Raw genomic sequence first — 17,798 nt, forward strand, 5'->3', positions numbered from 1 at the left:
ACTCCTATATATTCTATTTTCTCTTTTTGTTAAAGAGCACTTTGTCATTGACTGCAGCGTGTCCTTGCTGTGTGTGTTGTGCATTCAGCTCTGCCCCCTCTTGTCTCTGTGCCGTCCTGTGGAGCATAACTTTTGTTCCAGTTCCTCATGTTTATTGTCTCTGTTTCATTTCTGCAGAAGTTAGTATTGAACCTCCACAAAACGTCGTAAACACGAGATGAAAGGACGATAAGAGACGGCTTCTCCACTGATACTGACCAAGAACTGGGGATATATATATAATATATATATAATATCTCTATATATTCATGGAGAGATGTAAATGAGTAAGTGAGCCAGTGTGTGTTGCAGCTAAGGTTTGTTCATAGTCTAGTCTGTGTGTTAGTGTGCAACCATTTTGAGACATGAACTTTGGAGGATGTCCACACACTTAGGTCTCCACTTTGTCTGGACTTTGCCTTTCACACATGAACTACAAAGCGTTTCTGCTCATACATGTTCACAACTACACAGAAATCGCTGCAGTGTTCAGATAAGATGTAACATATAAATTCTGTTTTTGTTTACAGCATGTCAACACCAGCGTTGGAGTCAGAGTCTTTACTTCAGTTTTGAGTCAGCCACATGTTAGAAACGTCATTAAAACTCTGCGTTCAGTCTCCTTCCAGTTACTTTACTGCAAGTAAACACGTTTTGGAAATTATGCATAACAAGAAAAGGAAAAAAAATAATATTTAAAATAATTCCACAGAAAGTGGAAAGTACAGAAGAGTGAGTGCAGTCTGTAAAGAACACGAGTATGGAGGCAAACAGAATTTACCAGTTTCTATATATATACTAAATATATATTTTATATGTATTTATTTTAAATTGAGATTACTGTATTTCAGTGTGACACAGAATATAGGTGATAACTACCCCTTGAAATAATGTTAAAACAAACTTTTGATGCAACCAAGGTGTCTAAAGACAAATAAATCCATGCTACCAGGACAAAAAACCCTGGAGTTCACACAAACAGGGAGAGAAATATGTTTGTTTTGAATTGTGTCTGAATGCATTTTCTTAAAACTGAAAATAACAGGTTGAGGCTTGTTGGTACATTGCTCTCATTACCATTTGGAGGATTCTTTGGTTTGCAGCGGCTGCAGTGCACAGGGCGTCTAAAGCTAAGACTCATGGTGAGAAAGGAGTGGGCGGACTCTTACTTGACCGACTGCCAGGTTTCCTGCTCAAAACCACGGTGGATGGACTGGGCGATGGACGACTCCATCAGGTCGATGTAGCGCACCACCAGGGGGACGAACAGGTCCTGCAGGTGTTTGTGGAACGTCCCGTTACACAGGTGGGCTGTGTGTGTGGGGGGGGGAGGGGGCAAGAGATCATGTAAGAATATATATTCACTTTTCAGATCATTTTCATAAAAATTCAAACAGACATACAAGATGACTTTCCCAATCCTGTCTGGGGGGGGGGGGGCGACTCTATGTCAAATTGATTGATTAACTCCCTGGCACCAGCGACCAATCAAGAGCTGGAATCTGGAAACTTCTCTAATTTTCAAATCTATGCAGAAACTCATGGCATTTTTTGAACTTCCAGTAAGAGAGAGACACTTCACCCAACACCTTTCAGTTTCACTAATGTTTGTTCTATTCATTTGTAACAGCAAAGAATGATGCTCTACTCTGCTCTACTCAAACGTATATTGCACAGATTATGTTTTCTTTTATTGACAGAAAGTTCTTGGGCGGCTGCAGCTCAGCGGGTTGTTCAGATGAAGATACTTCAATCCTCCAAAAGTCATCAGCCTGTTAGTGTTTGAATGTGATGAAAACTGTTCAGCACTTTAGATGAAAAACTTATACAGCAACTGTTCAATGACAATGAACTTTTTAATTTTTTTTCTACAGCTGAGGAAAGATTAAACCCATTAAAAATGATGAGTCATTTATTGACTAGTCTATTAATCGTTGCAGCTCTACAGGATGTATCTGAGGAGACCAGTGGCATTGATCTTCTCAGCAAGACAATGAATAAGTGTATATTCCTAAATGTACCCACCTACTTCTACTAACTTCACAAAAGTCTGTCTGTGCAACGCATTCATCTTATCGGCATGTGTATTGTTAATGGCCCAGGAAAGCACAGTGTCAAATTTGGTGCGATTTGGGGACAAGATACATTATAAACTTTGAAAAGACAGACAATCAGCACTCGGCCACATTCAGTGGGGGCTGGTCAGTGTGCCTTTAGACTATGGACCAAATTGAATATGTCTTCTTCTTCGTGCTCGGATAAAATACAGCTGTCAAAATCCCCCCAAGATCCTTTTGATTATTTGGTCATTTCTATTTCACCACATCGATCTGATTTGTTTTGTTGCTGCAATGCTATATAATATCAAGCTGAAATATCAGCACCAAAGATTGTTAAAAAGCTCTGTACACAACACCCAGCACACAAACAGTAAAAAAAAGTCAGTATATTGTGGAACTGTTTGAGGAGGACTCACTCATGACAAGGAATAATTCTGTGTTAATGCTCCAGAGCATCAACACAGGACAAGAGGACAGCTCATTCCAAACAGACAGGTTTAGAACGGGCAGTGTAATTATAAAGACATAAAGATATTTAACCAAACCTGATGCTTATCAGTCTCACAAAGGTAGAACATGTATTGCAATAGTGAACTGCTTCGCCCACCCACACCTCTCAGGTGTGGGTGATCAGGTGATTAAGGCTGTCAAAGAGTCAGATGAGTCCTCAGAGACAGTAACAGTCCACAGTGAGGAGAGACAAATAAACAGTGTGTTGGGTGAGAAGCGAGCAGGACCGTCTCTCAGGACTTCATTAGTTTTAATTCCTCTCGCTCGGCTCCATCATGATTAACACTAGCCTTTTTTGCCCTCCGGAGAGCAAAACCCATCTCCCTCGCAACCACTCGCCTTCACACGCTGACAATCAAGTGAGCATTTAAATAATCCACAGAACAACTGAGAGAAAATACACTTGTTGGAGAAAATCCTCAAAGAGTCTGGGAAGATTTTTTCTGAACCGTTTAAATGGATAAAAAATTGCTTTGAACAAATAATAAATTCAAAGGTGTTCCATATTTTATCCTCTTGAGGTTCAGAGAAGGCAACTTGTAAATCATCTTCATTATCCTCCAAACTTGTTTTTTTATTCTTTTAATTTTGTCACCCAAGTATCAGATTGGATTTAAATCATTTCTTCTCACTTTAGATGTAATTAACAAGGAGGGAAGACCTCATTTGTGTAAATAGTCAAAACTATGATTTAGCTCGTTCTGTGTTTCAGCTCCGTCTAATGCCTGATTATACTCCAATTCAAGTCTGCTAATGTTGTGACACTTGGAATAATTACGGCATTAACAGAGGATGGTAATTAGAAAAAATATATAAAAGATATGAGCCACATATTTGTGGCTTTTTCACATAATGAAACGCTGAGTTTTTGTTTCCAACAGTGCCCTTGGGCTGTCTTTCTGTCTGCCTGTCTGTTACTGTATCCAAGGTACTTTGGCATCAGCCATGTTAAATAGCGCCTCGCATCTCGCCAAATCTCTGCTGGCGCTGAGACAAAGCCTCGGCACCGACAGAGGGCTCGAAAGAGACAGGAGGCAGCGAGCTGAGATTTTTCTCCAGCAGTCAAATGAAATCTTAAGAGACAGAGGCAGTTTGTCAGGGAAGAAAATGCTCCAGCAATTTGAAATACAGCAGTGCAATGTTGGTGTTTGTCGTACTTTAAAGTTTCCACTGTCATTTTTAATTTTTTTTTCAGAGTTGGGACCTTGAGACATAGAACAGCACATGGCAAATATAAAACGTCTTTCTTTTGCGACTGTGTAGATGTGCTCCATGAAAGAAATCAAACAATAGATTCACTCATTCAAAAACCTGGTGAAAAAAATGATTGGGATGAAATATAAAAGGATTAATAACGATGGTGAGTCCGGAGCAGTCCAGCAATTTATTTCTCAGATAGGTTTGGTTTTGTCATTTTGAAAAGTAAATCTGCAGAAAGGAAATACTGTTTCTTCAGGAGCAGAAAACTGAATTGCAAAAATGATAGACTTAAAAAAAGTTTGTGTGAAACTGATGAAACTTCAGCTCCATAATGACAAAATGAACATTTGTACACAGGTGATCTTCGAATAATCAACTCCTAAATACATTTCTCCTGTCAACTGCATAAATTAGTAAGAGCAGAGTGGATATGAAGTTATATGGGGGGAGGACGCTGTGATTGTGTTGACAGGTCAGCAGACACCCAGCTAAAGATAAACTGTGGGCAGCTGATTGTGTCCCTCCTCCTTGTTAATTACCTCTATGTCCTAGCATGCGAGGGGTCGTTAACCTCCTTGCTTAACAAGCCTCATTTTCTCTGGCATCACCAGTGTTAATTAGCACTCTTAGTGGCGTGACCATGTGCCGTGCCGTATGAGGCATTTCCTCCCAAAAAGTCTCCTTTTTTTGTTTTGAGGTATGAAAATGAGCAGAAGGGAGAGGATTTAAATGATTAAATGAGATGAGCAGGAGTTGAGTCCATAAACAGGGTGAGGACAAAGATTTTTAAATGTCATTGTTTTTGTAATTGGAAGATCATCGGGACTTTGAAACGCCTGAGTCTATTCTGAAGAAAGAAACACACAGACTTGAAGGAAGTTGTCTCTTTTGAGGAGGAACAAATGACTCAATATCATTGGTTACATCTGCATGAGGGATTTTGTAGTTTAACAAGAAAAAACAAGATCAGATCAACATTTTGGACCCAGGGGGTGGAAACTTGGTTTCTCCTTGCTGCTTAACTCTTAAAATGTTTTATTTTTTTCAAATTGTAGCAATATTATGACTCTTTGTCCTTGTCAAATTATGAATTTCTTCTCAATTACAATACTTTCCTCGAAATGGATGAATGCATGAATAATAAAATAGGGTCAGTGGCTGTCCAAGGTTGAAGAAGTGGGTTTGTTTTTAGCCCGTTGCAGGTCAGACTGTGGTTGTAGCCGGCAGACTACAATGTTAAAACTGTTTGAGGGTGGAACCAACATATATTAAATAAGGTAAATTAAAGTACACTGTTTGTATACAGAGTAAACGTAGCTTACAAGCAGACATGGTGATAGTGCAAAGATCTTAGGAAGGCTGGTATATTGGTATATATGGCTGATAAGTTAGACTAGAAGTAATTCCATCTTCAGTTATCTGCAATAACTAACTTCTTTGTTCACAGTTTGCCTCCATGTACTATTGTGCTAGGGTCACATAAATCTCTACATCGAGGAAGGTGGAGAGCAGACCTTTAGTCAGACCGGACACAATACTGAGACAGTTGAACTAGTTTATACAAATAACACAGTTTGATGTTCAACATGAGCACTGCTGTCAAATTCAACTTGTCTGAACAGGGAGGGTTAGACTTACAGTCAGTTCGCAGGAAGTTGTTGAGGAGCTGAAATAGTGGGAAACTGTCCCAGGAGTCGACAGGCTGCACCTGAAGAGCACAGTCCATATCGGCTCTGTACAGAGACAGAAACGTTTCTGCGTGTTCAGCCATCAGCTCCGGCCACCACGAAAAAGCCTGAGAGAGAGAGAGAGAGAGAGAGAGATAGATGCAAGAAAAAAAATATCAGGGAACTAAAAGTGTTAGAAATTAACAGGGAGCTGTTTAAGTTTTGCTTCACTGAAACTATTTCTAATTCTGGTCATGTTTATTCACATGCAAACAAGTCAACAGCAGAGGATGTGAGATTATTACTGTAACCATGACAATAACAGTGCCGTAACATTTACAAGGTAGTGACTTTAACCCAAACCATCATCTTCCTTGAACATAGCCAAGTGGATTTTGTGTCTAAACCTAAACTGCAGAGTCGCCACATTATAGAGCAGGTTTATTTTTCAGTTTTGAGAGACACTGATAAACAAAACTTGTTATCAGATTAGAAAACCAAAAAAACACATTTGATGTTTGATTCAAAATCTGATCCATCGCTAGTTTAACCTCTGAAGGCTGAAGTTTGGGTTTATTGCTCACCAATCTTGTGGTGTTGAAATAAGAAAAGACAATAAAGAGCATTACTGTCACTTCTCATGAAACATTTTCACCACCAAAGATAACTGACACAAGAGTTGTCACAGGTCTCTTCCTGTCCTCGTTCACCAGATGACCACTCACTTTTTGGTACCGTCTAAATTGAAAACCAGGTAGACAAGTGTATGAGCTGGCCAAGCTTGCAGGACTGACTAGCAACATTGAGAGGGGACTCCTTACAAGCTGCTGTGAGAAATCTTAGGCCACTTGGAAGTTGTTGAGGTTCAGCTACGAGTCCCATTTAGAACCCGTTCAGAACTGGTATTAACTTCTGTCTCAAGATATCTGATCACATGCTCGTCACATGTTACGTTCTTCTATTCACATCTGGCTTTAAAATGCATTCTAAATGTGTCTCCTGTGACCACTTTTATTAAATCTTATTAAATCTGCTTTTACCCAGTCTGAGTTTGCAGATGTGTCTGATGTCAATGTTTGTGTGTCTGCATGAGTGAGAGAAGAGACAGAAAGAGAGCGAGTGGAGCCAAGGACTGAGTGAATGTGCGCTGCTGTGCAGAAAGATTTGTATCTTTTAAGAAAAGTCTCATTGTGTCAGTGTGGATATTGTGGCAGTAACCACAAACAAAGCAACAAATGGACACTGAGAGGCTTGAAAATATATTTGAACAGAAGCAGATCAGAGATGTCAGCTCCTGCATATGTGGCCCAGGATGCTATTGCGTTCACATTATTAAAATAATGTGACCTCACGTGTCCCAGACCTCCACATGTGGTTTGAGTGATCAGATCTCAGGATGCATTGTGTTCAGATCTGTACCTGGCAGTGTATCTGATAACTCAGGACAGATGTTAATACCAGGTCTGAAGTGAGCTGGGTAGAATATTAGTGTGTCTCCTAAAAGTCCTATTACACGGGACAAATACTTGTGCAAACATGTATTTTGTACATGAAACATGGAAACGTCCAAGAGAGCTGAATCTCACTCACTTGCACTGTGTCTTACGTCTAATAAAAGATCTGACTCGGAACGTAATGTAGGCTTATTTCAAATACCTGCAACGAATTGGAAACAAAAAAGCCCAGAGGAGCTGCACATTCACTAATGCAGACATCTTCAGTCTTAAGAGCATCCAGGCTGTGCAGCCATCAATGGACAGAGGTCAGCCTGCTCAGGTGACCACTGGTATTGAAGAAGCTCTGAGAGAAAAGTGCAACCAGCCTTGACTCACCCACTGATGCACTGAGGTTGGTGTTTGTGTGCGGGGGAGGAAGACATAAGTTGTAAAGGGGAAAAGAGAAAATCGTTCTCGTGGCCTTGCAGGACAACTCATCAGCAGTAAACCAGCCTGGTGAGTCGTCATCTTTTACAACTCTCTTCGTAAGACATTTCACTAACAGCAGCTCATAAAGGCTGCTGTCCATCAACAGAGAGATAACCAGATAACAGAGAATGGAAGGAGAGACAAGTGAAAGAACAGATTTCAGAAGGAAAGGGGGGAGAAATTAATGGAAAAAGATGTGGAGAAGTAAAAACAGTTTGAAAGATTGCAGGAAGTATGAACAAAAATGATGAGAAAGAGAGAATGGAAGAAATTATAATAAATAGAATAAGGGCAATAATAATGGGAATGAGGCATGAAAGACAGGGAGAAGAGAAGAGAGAGAAGGAAATAGAAAATGAGGGAAGAGGGGGAAATATTATTAATTATTATTATTATATCAATCTGAGGAAAATGAACTCAAAAATACAAAGAAAAAAACAAGTCTGGAGAAAATAAAGGGGAAAGATGCAAACAGAGTGAAAGGAGGACAAATGACAGAAATCATTTATAAAAAACAAAACCTCCTAAACAACCAAAATGTTCCTTTCTTTTAAGAGGAAAGAAGAGTGTCAGCCCTTTAAAGGGCTAATGTACTTATTGTAGCACCAAGGACATCTGGTCCTCCTTATCCTCCCTTTAACAAACCACTCACAAATTGTGAACGTGTCATGGCAGAATATTTTCCACATTGTAGAGAGAGTGTGTCGTGAAGGTGAACGTTGTTGAGCAGAAATGATGGTAAGTCATTCTCACAGCCAAAAAACGCTTTGAGGCGTTAATTCAGCCACCGGAGAACCAGAGAGGTGAGAAGGTTTGAGTCGTGTGTTGATGGGGTTCAGGTACAGGGAGAGTCCATTTCACAGGGGTGGACCTAGAGGTGTGGCCAGGGGTGGGACCAGCTAAATCTCATTGATTTAACAGCACATATATATTCTAATGAAATGTAATGGCAACCAAATTACTCTTTCTATCAGCATAATGATGCCGTGCTATTAATTAACATGACTGGAAAAATTGTTGATATTAAAATATGTAAGAAAATGTTCCCTGATGTCTTTTTCATTATTTTCCCTCCCTGTGTGTCTGTGTGAAAATGAGGTTTGGTAAGGAGCGTCCATTGCTGTCTTGAGTCTATGAAACAAAAGCCTGGTCTGAAGCCAGTGGCTCAGTATTTCACAGCTCATTGTTTAGATATTAATATGCAGCTGAATAGGCAGGTGCACAGGTGTTTACTTGTGACACACACAGATGATCCACTTGTGCCTCAAGTTAGTTTCCTCTGCAGAGTTTTCCTCTTACCTGACTGATGCACACTTTTTAATTACAATCTGCAAAGGTGCACACTCACCAGGTTTTTAAAGGGAATGGGATATTACTAGTTTATTGCATAATATGCCTAAGACACACCCATGATTAATTGGGTTGGTTAGCACCACCTCACAGCAAAAAGGTTCCTGGTGCGAGTTCTGGTTTTGCTGTGGTCTTTGTTGGTGGCATTTGCACGTTCTCCCTGTGTCTGTGTGTGTTTTCTCTGGATACTCCAGCTTCCTCCCACAGGCCAAAGACATGTAGATTGCGGTCACGTTAATTGGTGACTTTAAAGCTCTGTGTCATGGTGACAACCTGTCCAGGGTGTACCACACCTCACAGTGTGTCTTAATTTAATCCAGGAAGCAATTACATTTGTCATCACAATGTAATTGGTCAAACAATTGACATATGACCATATTTATAGGCAACAGGGTTGCATAAAGATTTCTCTTCACTTGGACTAAATGATCCTGACCCACATACAGTCCACCTCATTATTTCTACTTGACTTCTATATGTTGTTTCTGTTTAGTTGTGTATATTATTTACTGCTGCAGTGAACCTGTGCTCTCACAGGAAGCAGGGAAGTAATTATATATCAAACTGTGCTAAATAAGAGCAGAGGGTACATTACACTCTATAGTTAGACTGGAGATATTGTGTTGATGTGTGTTTTTAATCAGGCCTCCTTTTTCACTCACTACTACTTTATCATTAGTTCTCGTTTTACATAACAGTTTCACAATGCTCAATATCACGTCTTGATGACAGCACAAAGTATAATATACCAACAGCAGGCTCTTATCTTTTATATTATCTATTGCTGTCAGACCATCACCAGAACAAATTGTTAGTGTAAGTTAAAGCAACACTAGGTCGTTTTTTTATCTTAAAAAAAAAAACAGCTTCAAAATAATTTTGATGGTACATACCTGCAGGAGCTCAGGATGTTTAGCATGTGTTCTGGTGGGTCAGTGAGTGACAGACATTCGCATCTGAAGATTCACAATGACAAATCACCATGCAGCTGTTTTAACTAAACACCTACACAAGCCTGGACTGGATCAACCATTCAGCTGCAGGTACGTTCAGTGCTTATTACACCAACACGGGGGCTTTACAGTTCAGTGGAGTGAATGAAGGGAAACATATTTAAAGTACAAGCAGGACAACATGTGGCTACATCAATAAGCAGAACTACATCCTCAAAGTGTATAGAGTGTAAGGGTGACCGCCCACTTTTAAAAACAGGAAAAAAGAAAAAGGTACAAGACTGTGTACATTATTATTTTGACTGTAGAGGAACTAAACCTTTGAGAAAGATCTCTTTGCAACGAACCCCAGTGCACTTCTTGAATTTGAACTTGTCGTCATGATTTTCACCTTCAGACTTCAGACTCTTTTCCTCTCTTAAAAAACACTGCATGTTAGAGAGGGGAATCGTGGTCACTCTGGGGTAAATTAAATGTGAAAATTCCCATGGTAACAGTGAGCTTTTCATAAAATGCAGTTGATAACATACAAACTTGTAGCTTCTACAGGCACACATGACATTGCTTTTTAAAATTTCATAGCTTGTGGTAAATCTTCCTTATATACAATATTATGGCTGAAAATCTAAATGTTACTTTTTGGCATTTTTACTTCCGCAACCATACTGTTAAGCCCTATAGTGTCCAACAACGACCCACACAACACATCAAAATGGCTGAAGGTCATCATGACGTGGCAGCAGTAATAAACTCAGCTTATGCTCCCAAATAACAGTCAGGTCAGTTTTTTCATGTAGAAAACAATATTTTCATTTTCAAAATCATGGATGGATTTTACAATTTAAATCACAAAAGACGGCAGCCACTGAAATACAGTCACACTGAACCAGGATCACACAAACCAGCAGTGAGACAACAGAAGCACAAACATAACAAACTCACCTCTCTTCCCTTCCCATGGAGGAATAAAAAGAGACAGAAAGAAAGGAAAGACAGAAACATTATGAGATGTTTCATGTGTTCTTACTGCACTTTGGTCAATTTCTTTGACAACCATTAAAAAACAGTTGTTCAGCACCGTTTCTTTCTACTAAGATTAGTTTAAAAAAAAGGGCCCCTTGTTATATTTTGAGGGTTTTGACAATGGAGGAGTCACAGATAGCAATAGGTTGTGTTGATAACGTTTCTGATTAGACGGAAGAAAAATGTACAAAAAACAAAAGGAAACCAGAGCTTTTGGTGATAAGGGCGATAGAGTCGATGTACTGTCAACAAAATCACATGGTCTACGCAGTAGAATTAATGGTAGGTCCTGCCTCTGCCTGCCGCACCAACCCTCGCCTGAACGCTCTGGAGATTTCTGTATTGTTGTGAACGTGTCTGACTGGAGAATCTCCTGCTGAGACGTTTGTCAAACTACAGAAAAAGTCCAGACCCAATAGTGCACACATGTTCCAGAGTTCATGTCTGAAAACGGCTTAAGAGAAATGCTACCAAGCGGACCAATAACAGTTGCTGTTATTATACACCAGTAGAATTAAAAGTAAAAAACACAATAACTGATTATTATTATTTTTTTTAGCATTTCAGTTGTCAAGTGTGGAGTGCTCTTCAGTGTGTGTAGATTCTGTTCTTTCGTAAGGAAACATTGGGGAATGTCAGAATCTTCGTAAAAAAAACTGCTTAAAGGTTCAGTGTGTAGAATTGTGTGATATCTAGTGTTGAAGTAACATGTTGCAGCTGAACACCCCTCACCTTACCCTCTCCCTCCAAACATGAAAAAGAACCTGTGGTAGCTTCAGTTGTCATAAAAACTCAAAAGGTGTTTAGTTTGTCCAGTCTGGACTAATGTAAAAAACATGGCGGCCTCCATAGAGAGGGTCCCCTCCATGTAAATATAAAGTATTTGAATATAAAGGGACTTTTCTGGGGTAAAGAAAACTACAATTCAAACAATTTAGATGGAATGAACTAGTGAAAACATCATGAGGATTATTCTACATTAAATTTCTGCCAATAGATCCCTTTCACCTAAATCTCACACACTGGACCTTTAAGTGGGTTTTAAGAAGACATTTCTTTCTAAGGATGGTTGGAGAATCAGGCCTATTGTTTCTAAGTTGTTTAGCAAGTGACAGTGAGCAGACACACATTTAACATTTCAAAACTTATTCAACTGTGTCAAGTGTATTTATTTATATTATAGTATTTGGCTTGTATAAGGCCTTGTCGTGACTTTTAAATGAAAAGAAGTAAAACAAAACAGCACATGAACTGCCTGAAACACTCAGCTCATCACTTTAACATTTTAATAATGAAACAATGAGAAAAAATAAACAACAATGACAGCCAGAGACAGAGTGGGCATGTAATCGAAGCTGACAGTAAACAGGAAAACAATTTATGTTATGCTTTATTCTGTGACAGTTTTTGGCAGCGCTCTGAAAAAAAAAAGCCTCTAATTTGTAGTTAACGTGACATCTGAAGCTCGGAGCAGAGATCCATCGGTCGCCATGGCAGCGGCAGAGTACAGCGTGTTATTATTAGCTTTGAAACAGATGCCTGAGCGCCATGCTGCCACTTAGGGCCGATCAAACCGCCACGTCTCAACACCTATGATTGATCAGTTTTACACTGTCGCGCATAAACGCTGCATGCATATGGGCCGTGGGCGTTGTTTTCATCAAGCCTCCACCGCCGATGTTAATTCGACGCCACCACTTGCCGTGTCATCCGCCACTTTACCATGTATGCTGCCAACCAAGGCAAAAGCAAATGGACAGTGCAGTGAAAAAGTGATCAAGGATGTTATATGAAATGATCACGTAATGTCTGTCAGAGGATATAATTAAATAATTAAAAAATAATTGTACGGAGGACAAGAATCAGAGGAAGGAGAGTTTGAGCGTTATCTGTTCTTTTTTTAGAAAGTCAGCTTCTACATCAACGATGAATTTATGTCATACATGACCAAATTATTGATTTTCTCAAGGTTTCTTATTTATAGGCAGCTATTTTTCATGCACTGCATGTCAGCTATTTCAGAGGTTTTAAGAATAAGAAGAAAAAAAGAATGATAATATTGTTTTTGCAAACAGACAGAGATGTCAGGAGTTAGTAGATTGATAAATGTCTCGGGGAACAACAATACCACAACTATACAGTAACTGTGGTTCAGGTGCTTCAGTGAGAGCTGAAACAAACCGTGTGGACAGAGTAGAAATGAAATACCTCGGAGTGATGTTCATCGTTCTGCTGCAGGACTTCAATGCAGAGCTCCCCCAGTCTCATCATGTCCTCCAGTCTTTTCTCTGGAGCTGCCTGAGCATCCTCTGAAGGCAGCAGGAAACATGAAGGATGGGAATAAAAACACTGCGAGTTAGCTTCACATGCAGACATTCAAACATGTCTATGATTCCCAGAAACCCCAGCTGATTGGACAGTAAGTTGACCTCTGGGTCAAATCTGATGAGTCACTGCCAGATGACGCGGTTATACCTGCTCCTCAGAGGATGAACCATTTAGATTTGAATTTTTTTTCCACGATCAGAAACAGTTTTAAATGTTTTTCTTCAATGTTGGTAAAACAGAGACCTGTGACACTTCTATCGTCTTCCTCCCCATCTGTACTCAAACCAGCATCCTTAATCTTAATACTGGTATTGATACTGGAGGGTAAATAATGCAAAAACAATATCCCTATTTTATTTCAATAAAAATGCACGTTGTGAATTAATCTTGATCCCTTAGATTTTGTTTTTCTTTCGATAATTGTGATAACTACCATCACTGAGTGGGACAGTGTAAAATGATTTGGTCATTAACAGAGCGTGCCATGAGGACAATAATGTGTTGTCCGTGGAAGACAACACAGAAAGCACAACATGACAGTGTGTTCGAAATCGTCAAGAGATGTTTTATCATACTTTCTCTTCATCACTTTGTGAACGATGCACTTCATTCATATTGTTCACAGCAAAGCTACAAACTCTCACCCTTGATCTGAGCATATTCCATCAGCTGACTGTAGTTTATCTGAGCTGCTTTTTCCAGGCACCTCTGCACGAGTTTCTTCATGTCCTCTGGAGGGACAGGCGTGGTAATGTCCTTCATTAAAACCTGAAACAACACAAACAATGACCACAGCTTGTCAGGAACAGAAACCAGAGCAAAGAAACCCCCCCAATGGGTCCAAGATTCTCAGTGTGATGCTTCTGTAGTAAAAAAAAGCCATATGAGACGAAATGGTGACTTCGGAGTATGGGCTATACAAATAAAATGGGATGAATGGATTGACTGAAAATGATTGTTCTTTCTCAGCTTCTGAAATCACTGCTTATATGAAGTATAAGTTGTCGGAACCAGTTGGGAGTTGCAAGAGTTGGTGTTGAAAACAAAGTTACTGCAAAAATTGAAAATCATTTTCTTGGGCAGGATGCTAACGGGAACACCATCTCTCCTCACAGTAAAAAAAAAACAAAAGAATGAAAGGAAAAGTTAAGCATCCTCTGGTCCCGTCAAAAACCAGCAGTGCTTCATAGCGTCTGTCTCACCCACCTATACACACGTTCACAAACTGAACAAGCTGCATTAACACTAATCATGAGTTAATTTAGTCTAACTTTCATTGTTCATTTGATTAAATTTGCAAATGGCAGGCTGTAACTGTACACTTTCCAACAATGGTGACAATATTAAAATAATAAACAACTTGCAACATCTCTAAGGATGGCCTACAAATGTTAAGAGTACCACTGATTTATCATTCTATTTCTTGGACTCATAATGGACGGTTTTCAACAGTTCATCTTTGTTTTTTTCTTCCGTCACTTAGAAAGAGCCTTTGACGTATGAAGTCAAATTGTTGGAGTGGAATTTCCCTTTAACAGATGTTGTAATTGAATTAAAAGGTTTTTGAAAGTTTTTCTGAAATTGTTTTTAATGTACATCATCATGAACACAAGACAAAATTATCTGACAGGCCAACAAGTTGAAATGGTTACAGTTCTCATTCAATTCTTGCCAGTGTTTATTCACAGCATAATTATTTACAATAATTCATAACTGGTATCATAATGACTTTAGCTATTTATACATCATTGCCTTATATCATTGCACACATATCCTAAATATTTTAGTGACCTATTTCCAACCTATCATCATTCATTCTGCTTGTGCTGGTGACACTACTGAAGCAATATTCATAAATTAATCTCAAGTCTACCTCTTGGGTAAGAGCGTTTTCAGCATGATTGCTATAGGAGTGATTCTGGATAAACTGAAAAATACAGACTGTAACACTTTCTGCTCTGTATATGAACAAGATGCAGAGAACACTGAGAAAACCTTACAGGAAGTTTAAATGTGTTTTGTACCCGTTCCTGCAGGGAGAGCGTTGCCTTCAGGGCCCCATCTGGTCGTCCAAAGGGAAAGCAGTACCTTCAGATGCAAAACGTGGGACATCACATTAAGAAACAATCTCAAGGACAACTGCATGGAAAAAAAGAAAAAAAAGAAGAATAGGAGGATGGAAGAGGCAGCAGAAAGACGTTGGTTAGCATCAGCAGATGGTTGCCTTCTTTTCATCTAATTACACTGATGAAGAAGGTTTTCTCACCTCCAGCTCCATCTGAGCGCAGACGAGGCGGTTCAGAGAGGTTTCATGTTGCTAATTGACAAGTGAACAGTACTTAATAAACAAAGACACATGGTCAGACAGGTCAGCCATTTATTGGACAAAAACAGACAGACAGGTGTTCTGTTCCTTCATCGTAGTTCTAAAACTACGACTCGGAAGATTCTATTCATATTCTAAATTACATATTTACAGTAAATTAATATTTATAGTAAAGTTAATCACGAAAGAGACTATGTTTAAACGGCCTGAACTGTCTCTGGGGAATGTTATATATTGTTTCCAGTGTCTCCATGGAGAGCACAGGCTTCAGAAAGTAAAACACAGGAACATCTATGATAAATGAATCAAAATGTTACAACCTGACTCATAAGACCCTGAAAAAAGCCAGAGACACCGTTTTTAGCACTCAAACAGGAATAGATTACAAAACCATAAACAGCGAAACTTACATAAACAACGAAATCTCAAACTAATCTATGGTGTGTGTACGTCGGATCTGTGTGCAAGTGTTGTTAGTGCATGAAAACAAAGTAAAAAAACATGAAGTAAAGCAGCTGTTGACAGAGAGCGAGGCACACTCTGGATGCTGCTGTTACCAGCTGGTACAGACCATCCCTGCCCACACACCAGGTTCCTGAAATGCAGACCCACGAAAACAGATTGATCGGGAACACTAAAGAGGATCTGTCACTGTCATCTTTAGATATGTGTATGTCTTTTCTCTAAGGTATTGGCTTGTAACAACATAGCCCAGTGCATCAGCCTCTGGTTCGCACAGGTGCCGACGTAAACGTAAAAATACTGTAGGGCCCAAATCAGGGCTACAGCTTCCTTTTTGATCAGTAAATAATTGAGCTGATAAGATGCACATACAGCAAACACAAATACAAAACCATGCCAGCACCTACATTACTGTTAACAACAGAGAGCCAATTCAAATTCAGAGAGGTACAGAAAGAGAACATCTCAAGCAAAGAAAGTCTGAAACATCATGATGTCAAATTAGCATTATGATTAATACTCCCACACATGTAGCTGTTCTTTTAAACAGGCCAGTTAATTATATAACAATGGTGGAACATTTTTCATGAAAAACCAAAAAAACCCAGAGAGGTCAAGACACTGCATCACGTCTTTCTGTGGGGGAGAAAAGTCCTCCACTGTCCACAGCGTCTCACACACAGGGTGCACAACACTTTGCCTTACGCCTCTGCCAAAATACATCACAGGCGACTTGATACCCTCACTTGGCCGTGAGACGCATCTCAGCCAGGCAATCACACCAAACATGCGCATCCCAAGAATCTCTGTAAATCACCACGTTGTCAAAATACACTTCACATCCGTCCAGTCCAAGTCAAGTGAATCATTCTTAAATCCAAAACTCGTGACTTTATATGGATACGGTCCAGAGGGCGTAATGGAAGCAGAGATTGTGTGTGCACATGCAGACAGTGGGACCTGCCAATACCCCTTCAACAAATCTCATTTACTCACTAACTTGCAGGACCAACTTGATCTTACAGTCCATGCACAGCAGTGGGAAAGAATCAGGATTTGGGAAACAAACACATGAGGTTTTATAAAATTTGGAGCAATAGATTATATTCAGTGCAGGAACATGTTTTTCCAATCGAAGATGACAAGTTTCAGCTAAAGGTTAAACAAGTCATTGTGTTGTGCATTGCTTCAAGTTAACTTTTCTAAGGCAGTAGCTCAGTCCATAGGGAACCGGAGGGTGGCCGGTTCAAGTCCAGCATGGACAGAAGTTCGAGAGGTGCCAGTTCACCTCCTGGGCACTGTCGAAGTGCCCTTGAGCAAGGCACAGAACCCCCCAATTGCTCCCCGGGCGCCTGCATGGCTGCCCACTGTTCCTTGTGTGGTCACTGTGTGGATTGTGTTCCGTGTGTGTTTGCATGTTGCATGCTGTGTGTGGGACCATAAAGAGGAATATTAATCTTAATATATAATCAAGACCTTCAGCTTTCCTCAACACAACCACCAATAAATTCATGACAGCTATTGGAGGGAGATGAGCTGTCAGTCATAGTTTGTATATACATTCATATAAAATGAATACTTTTTTCAATGATAAAATATAATATGATATAATTATTTGCTGTTGCATTTAAACGCTATAATTGACAGTTCATTAAGGAACATTTGTCAACTGTGTTACTTGATGCTATATATCAGATTCTGTAGTCAGGATTTAAAACTATATGAATCTTCAATGCCTGAGCTCAGCTTTAATCCCAACCAAACTCTGGAAATCCTGCTCTTGTCTGCCGGAAATTAACATAATCCCGGGATTGTCCCGGCCATTGTTTACCAGCATTAGCCTCTTGTTGAGGTGAGTTTGTAATGACTCCCGCTGATCGAGCCCCCCACCCCCTCTCTCCACTCTCTCGGCCCTGACCTGGCTCTTCTCCCCTCTCTGGGCCAGATGGAGGGCC

At 39.8% G+C, this 17,798-nt stretch overlaps 1 protein-coding gene across 7 annotated transcripts in view; it reads right to left on the minus strand.

Moving 5' to 3' along the window:
- The window catches only part of cadps2 (Ca++-dependent secretion activator 2), a 178,411-nt gene that overhangs the window by 34,366 nt on the left and 126,247 nt on the right, over window positions 1–17,798 (minus strand). For all 7 annotated transcript variants that reach the window (XM_020079011.2, XM_069528523.1, XM_069528524.1 and 4 more), the window contains exons 15-19: window positions 15,080–15,143; window positions 13,700–13,823; window positions 12,936–13,036; window positions 5,448–5,604; window positions 1,209–1,350 (exon numbers count right to left, since the gene is read on the minus strand). In XM_020079011.2, coding sequence (XP_019934570.1) covers window positions 1,209–1,350; window positions 5,448–5,604; window positions 12,936–13,036; window positions 13,700–13,823; window positions 15,080–15,143 — 588 coding nt within the window. The remainder of the gene's footprint in view (window positions 1–1,208; window positions 1,351–5,447; window positions 5,605–12,935; window positions 13,037–13,699; window positions 13,824–15,079; window positions 15,144–17,798) is intronic.

This window comes from Paralichthys olivaceus, chromosome 7, assembly GCF_024713975.1.
Source record: "Paralichthys olivaceus isolate ysfri-2021 chromosome 7, ASM2471397v2, whole genome shotgun sequence".
Lineage (NCBI taxonomy): Eukaryota > Metazoa > Chordata > Actinopteri > Pleuronectiformes > Paralichthyidae > Paralichthys > Paralichthys olivaceus.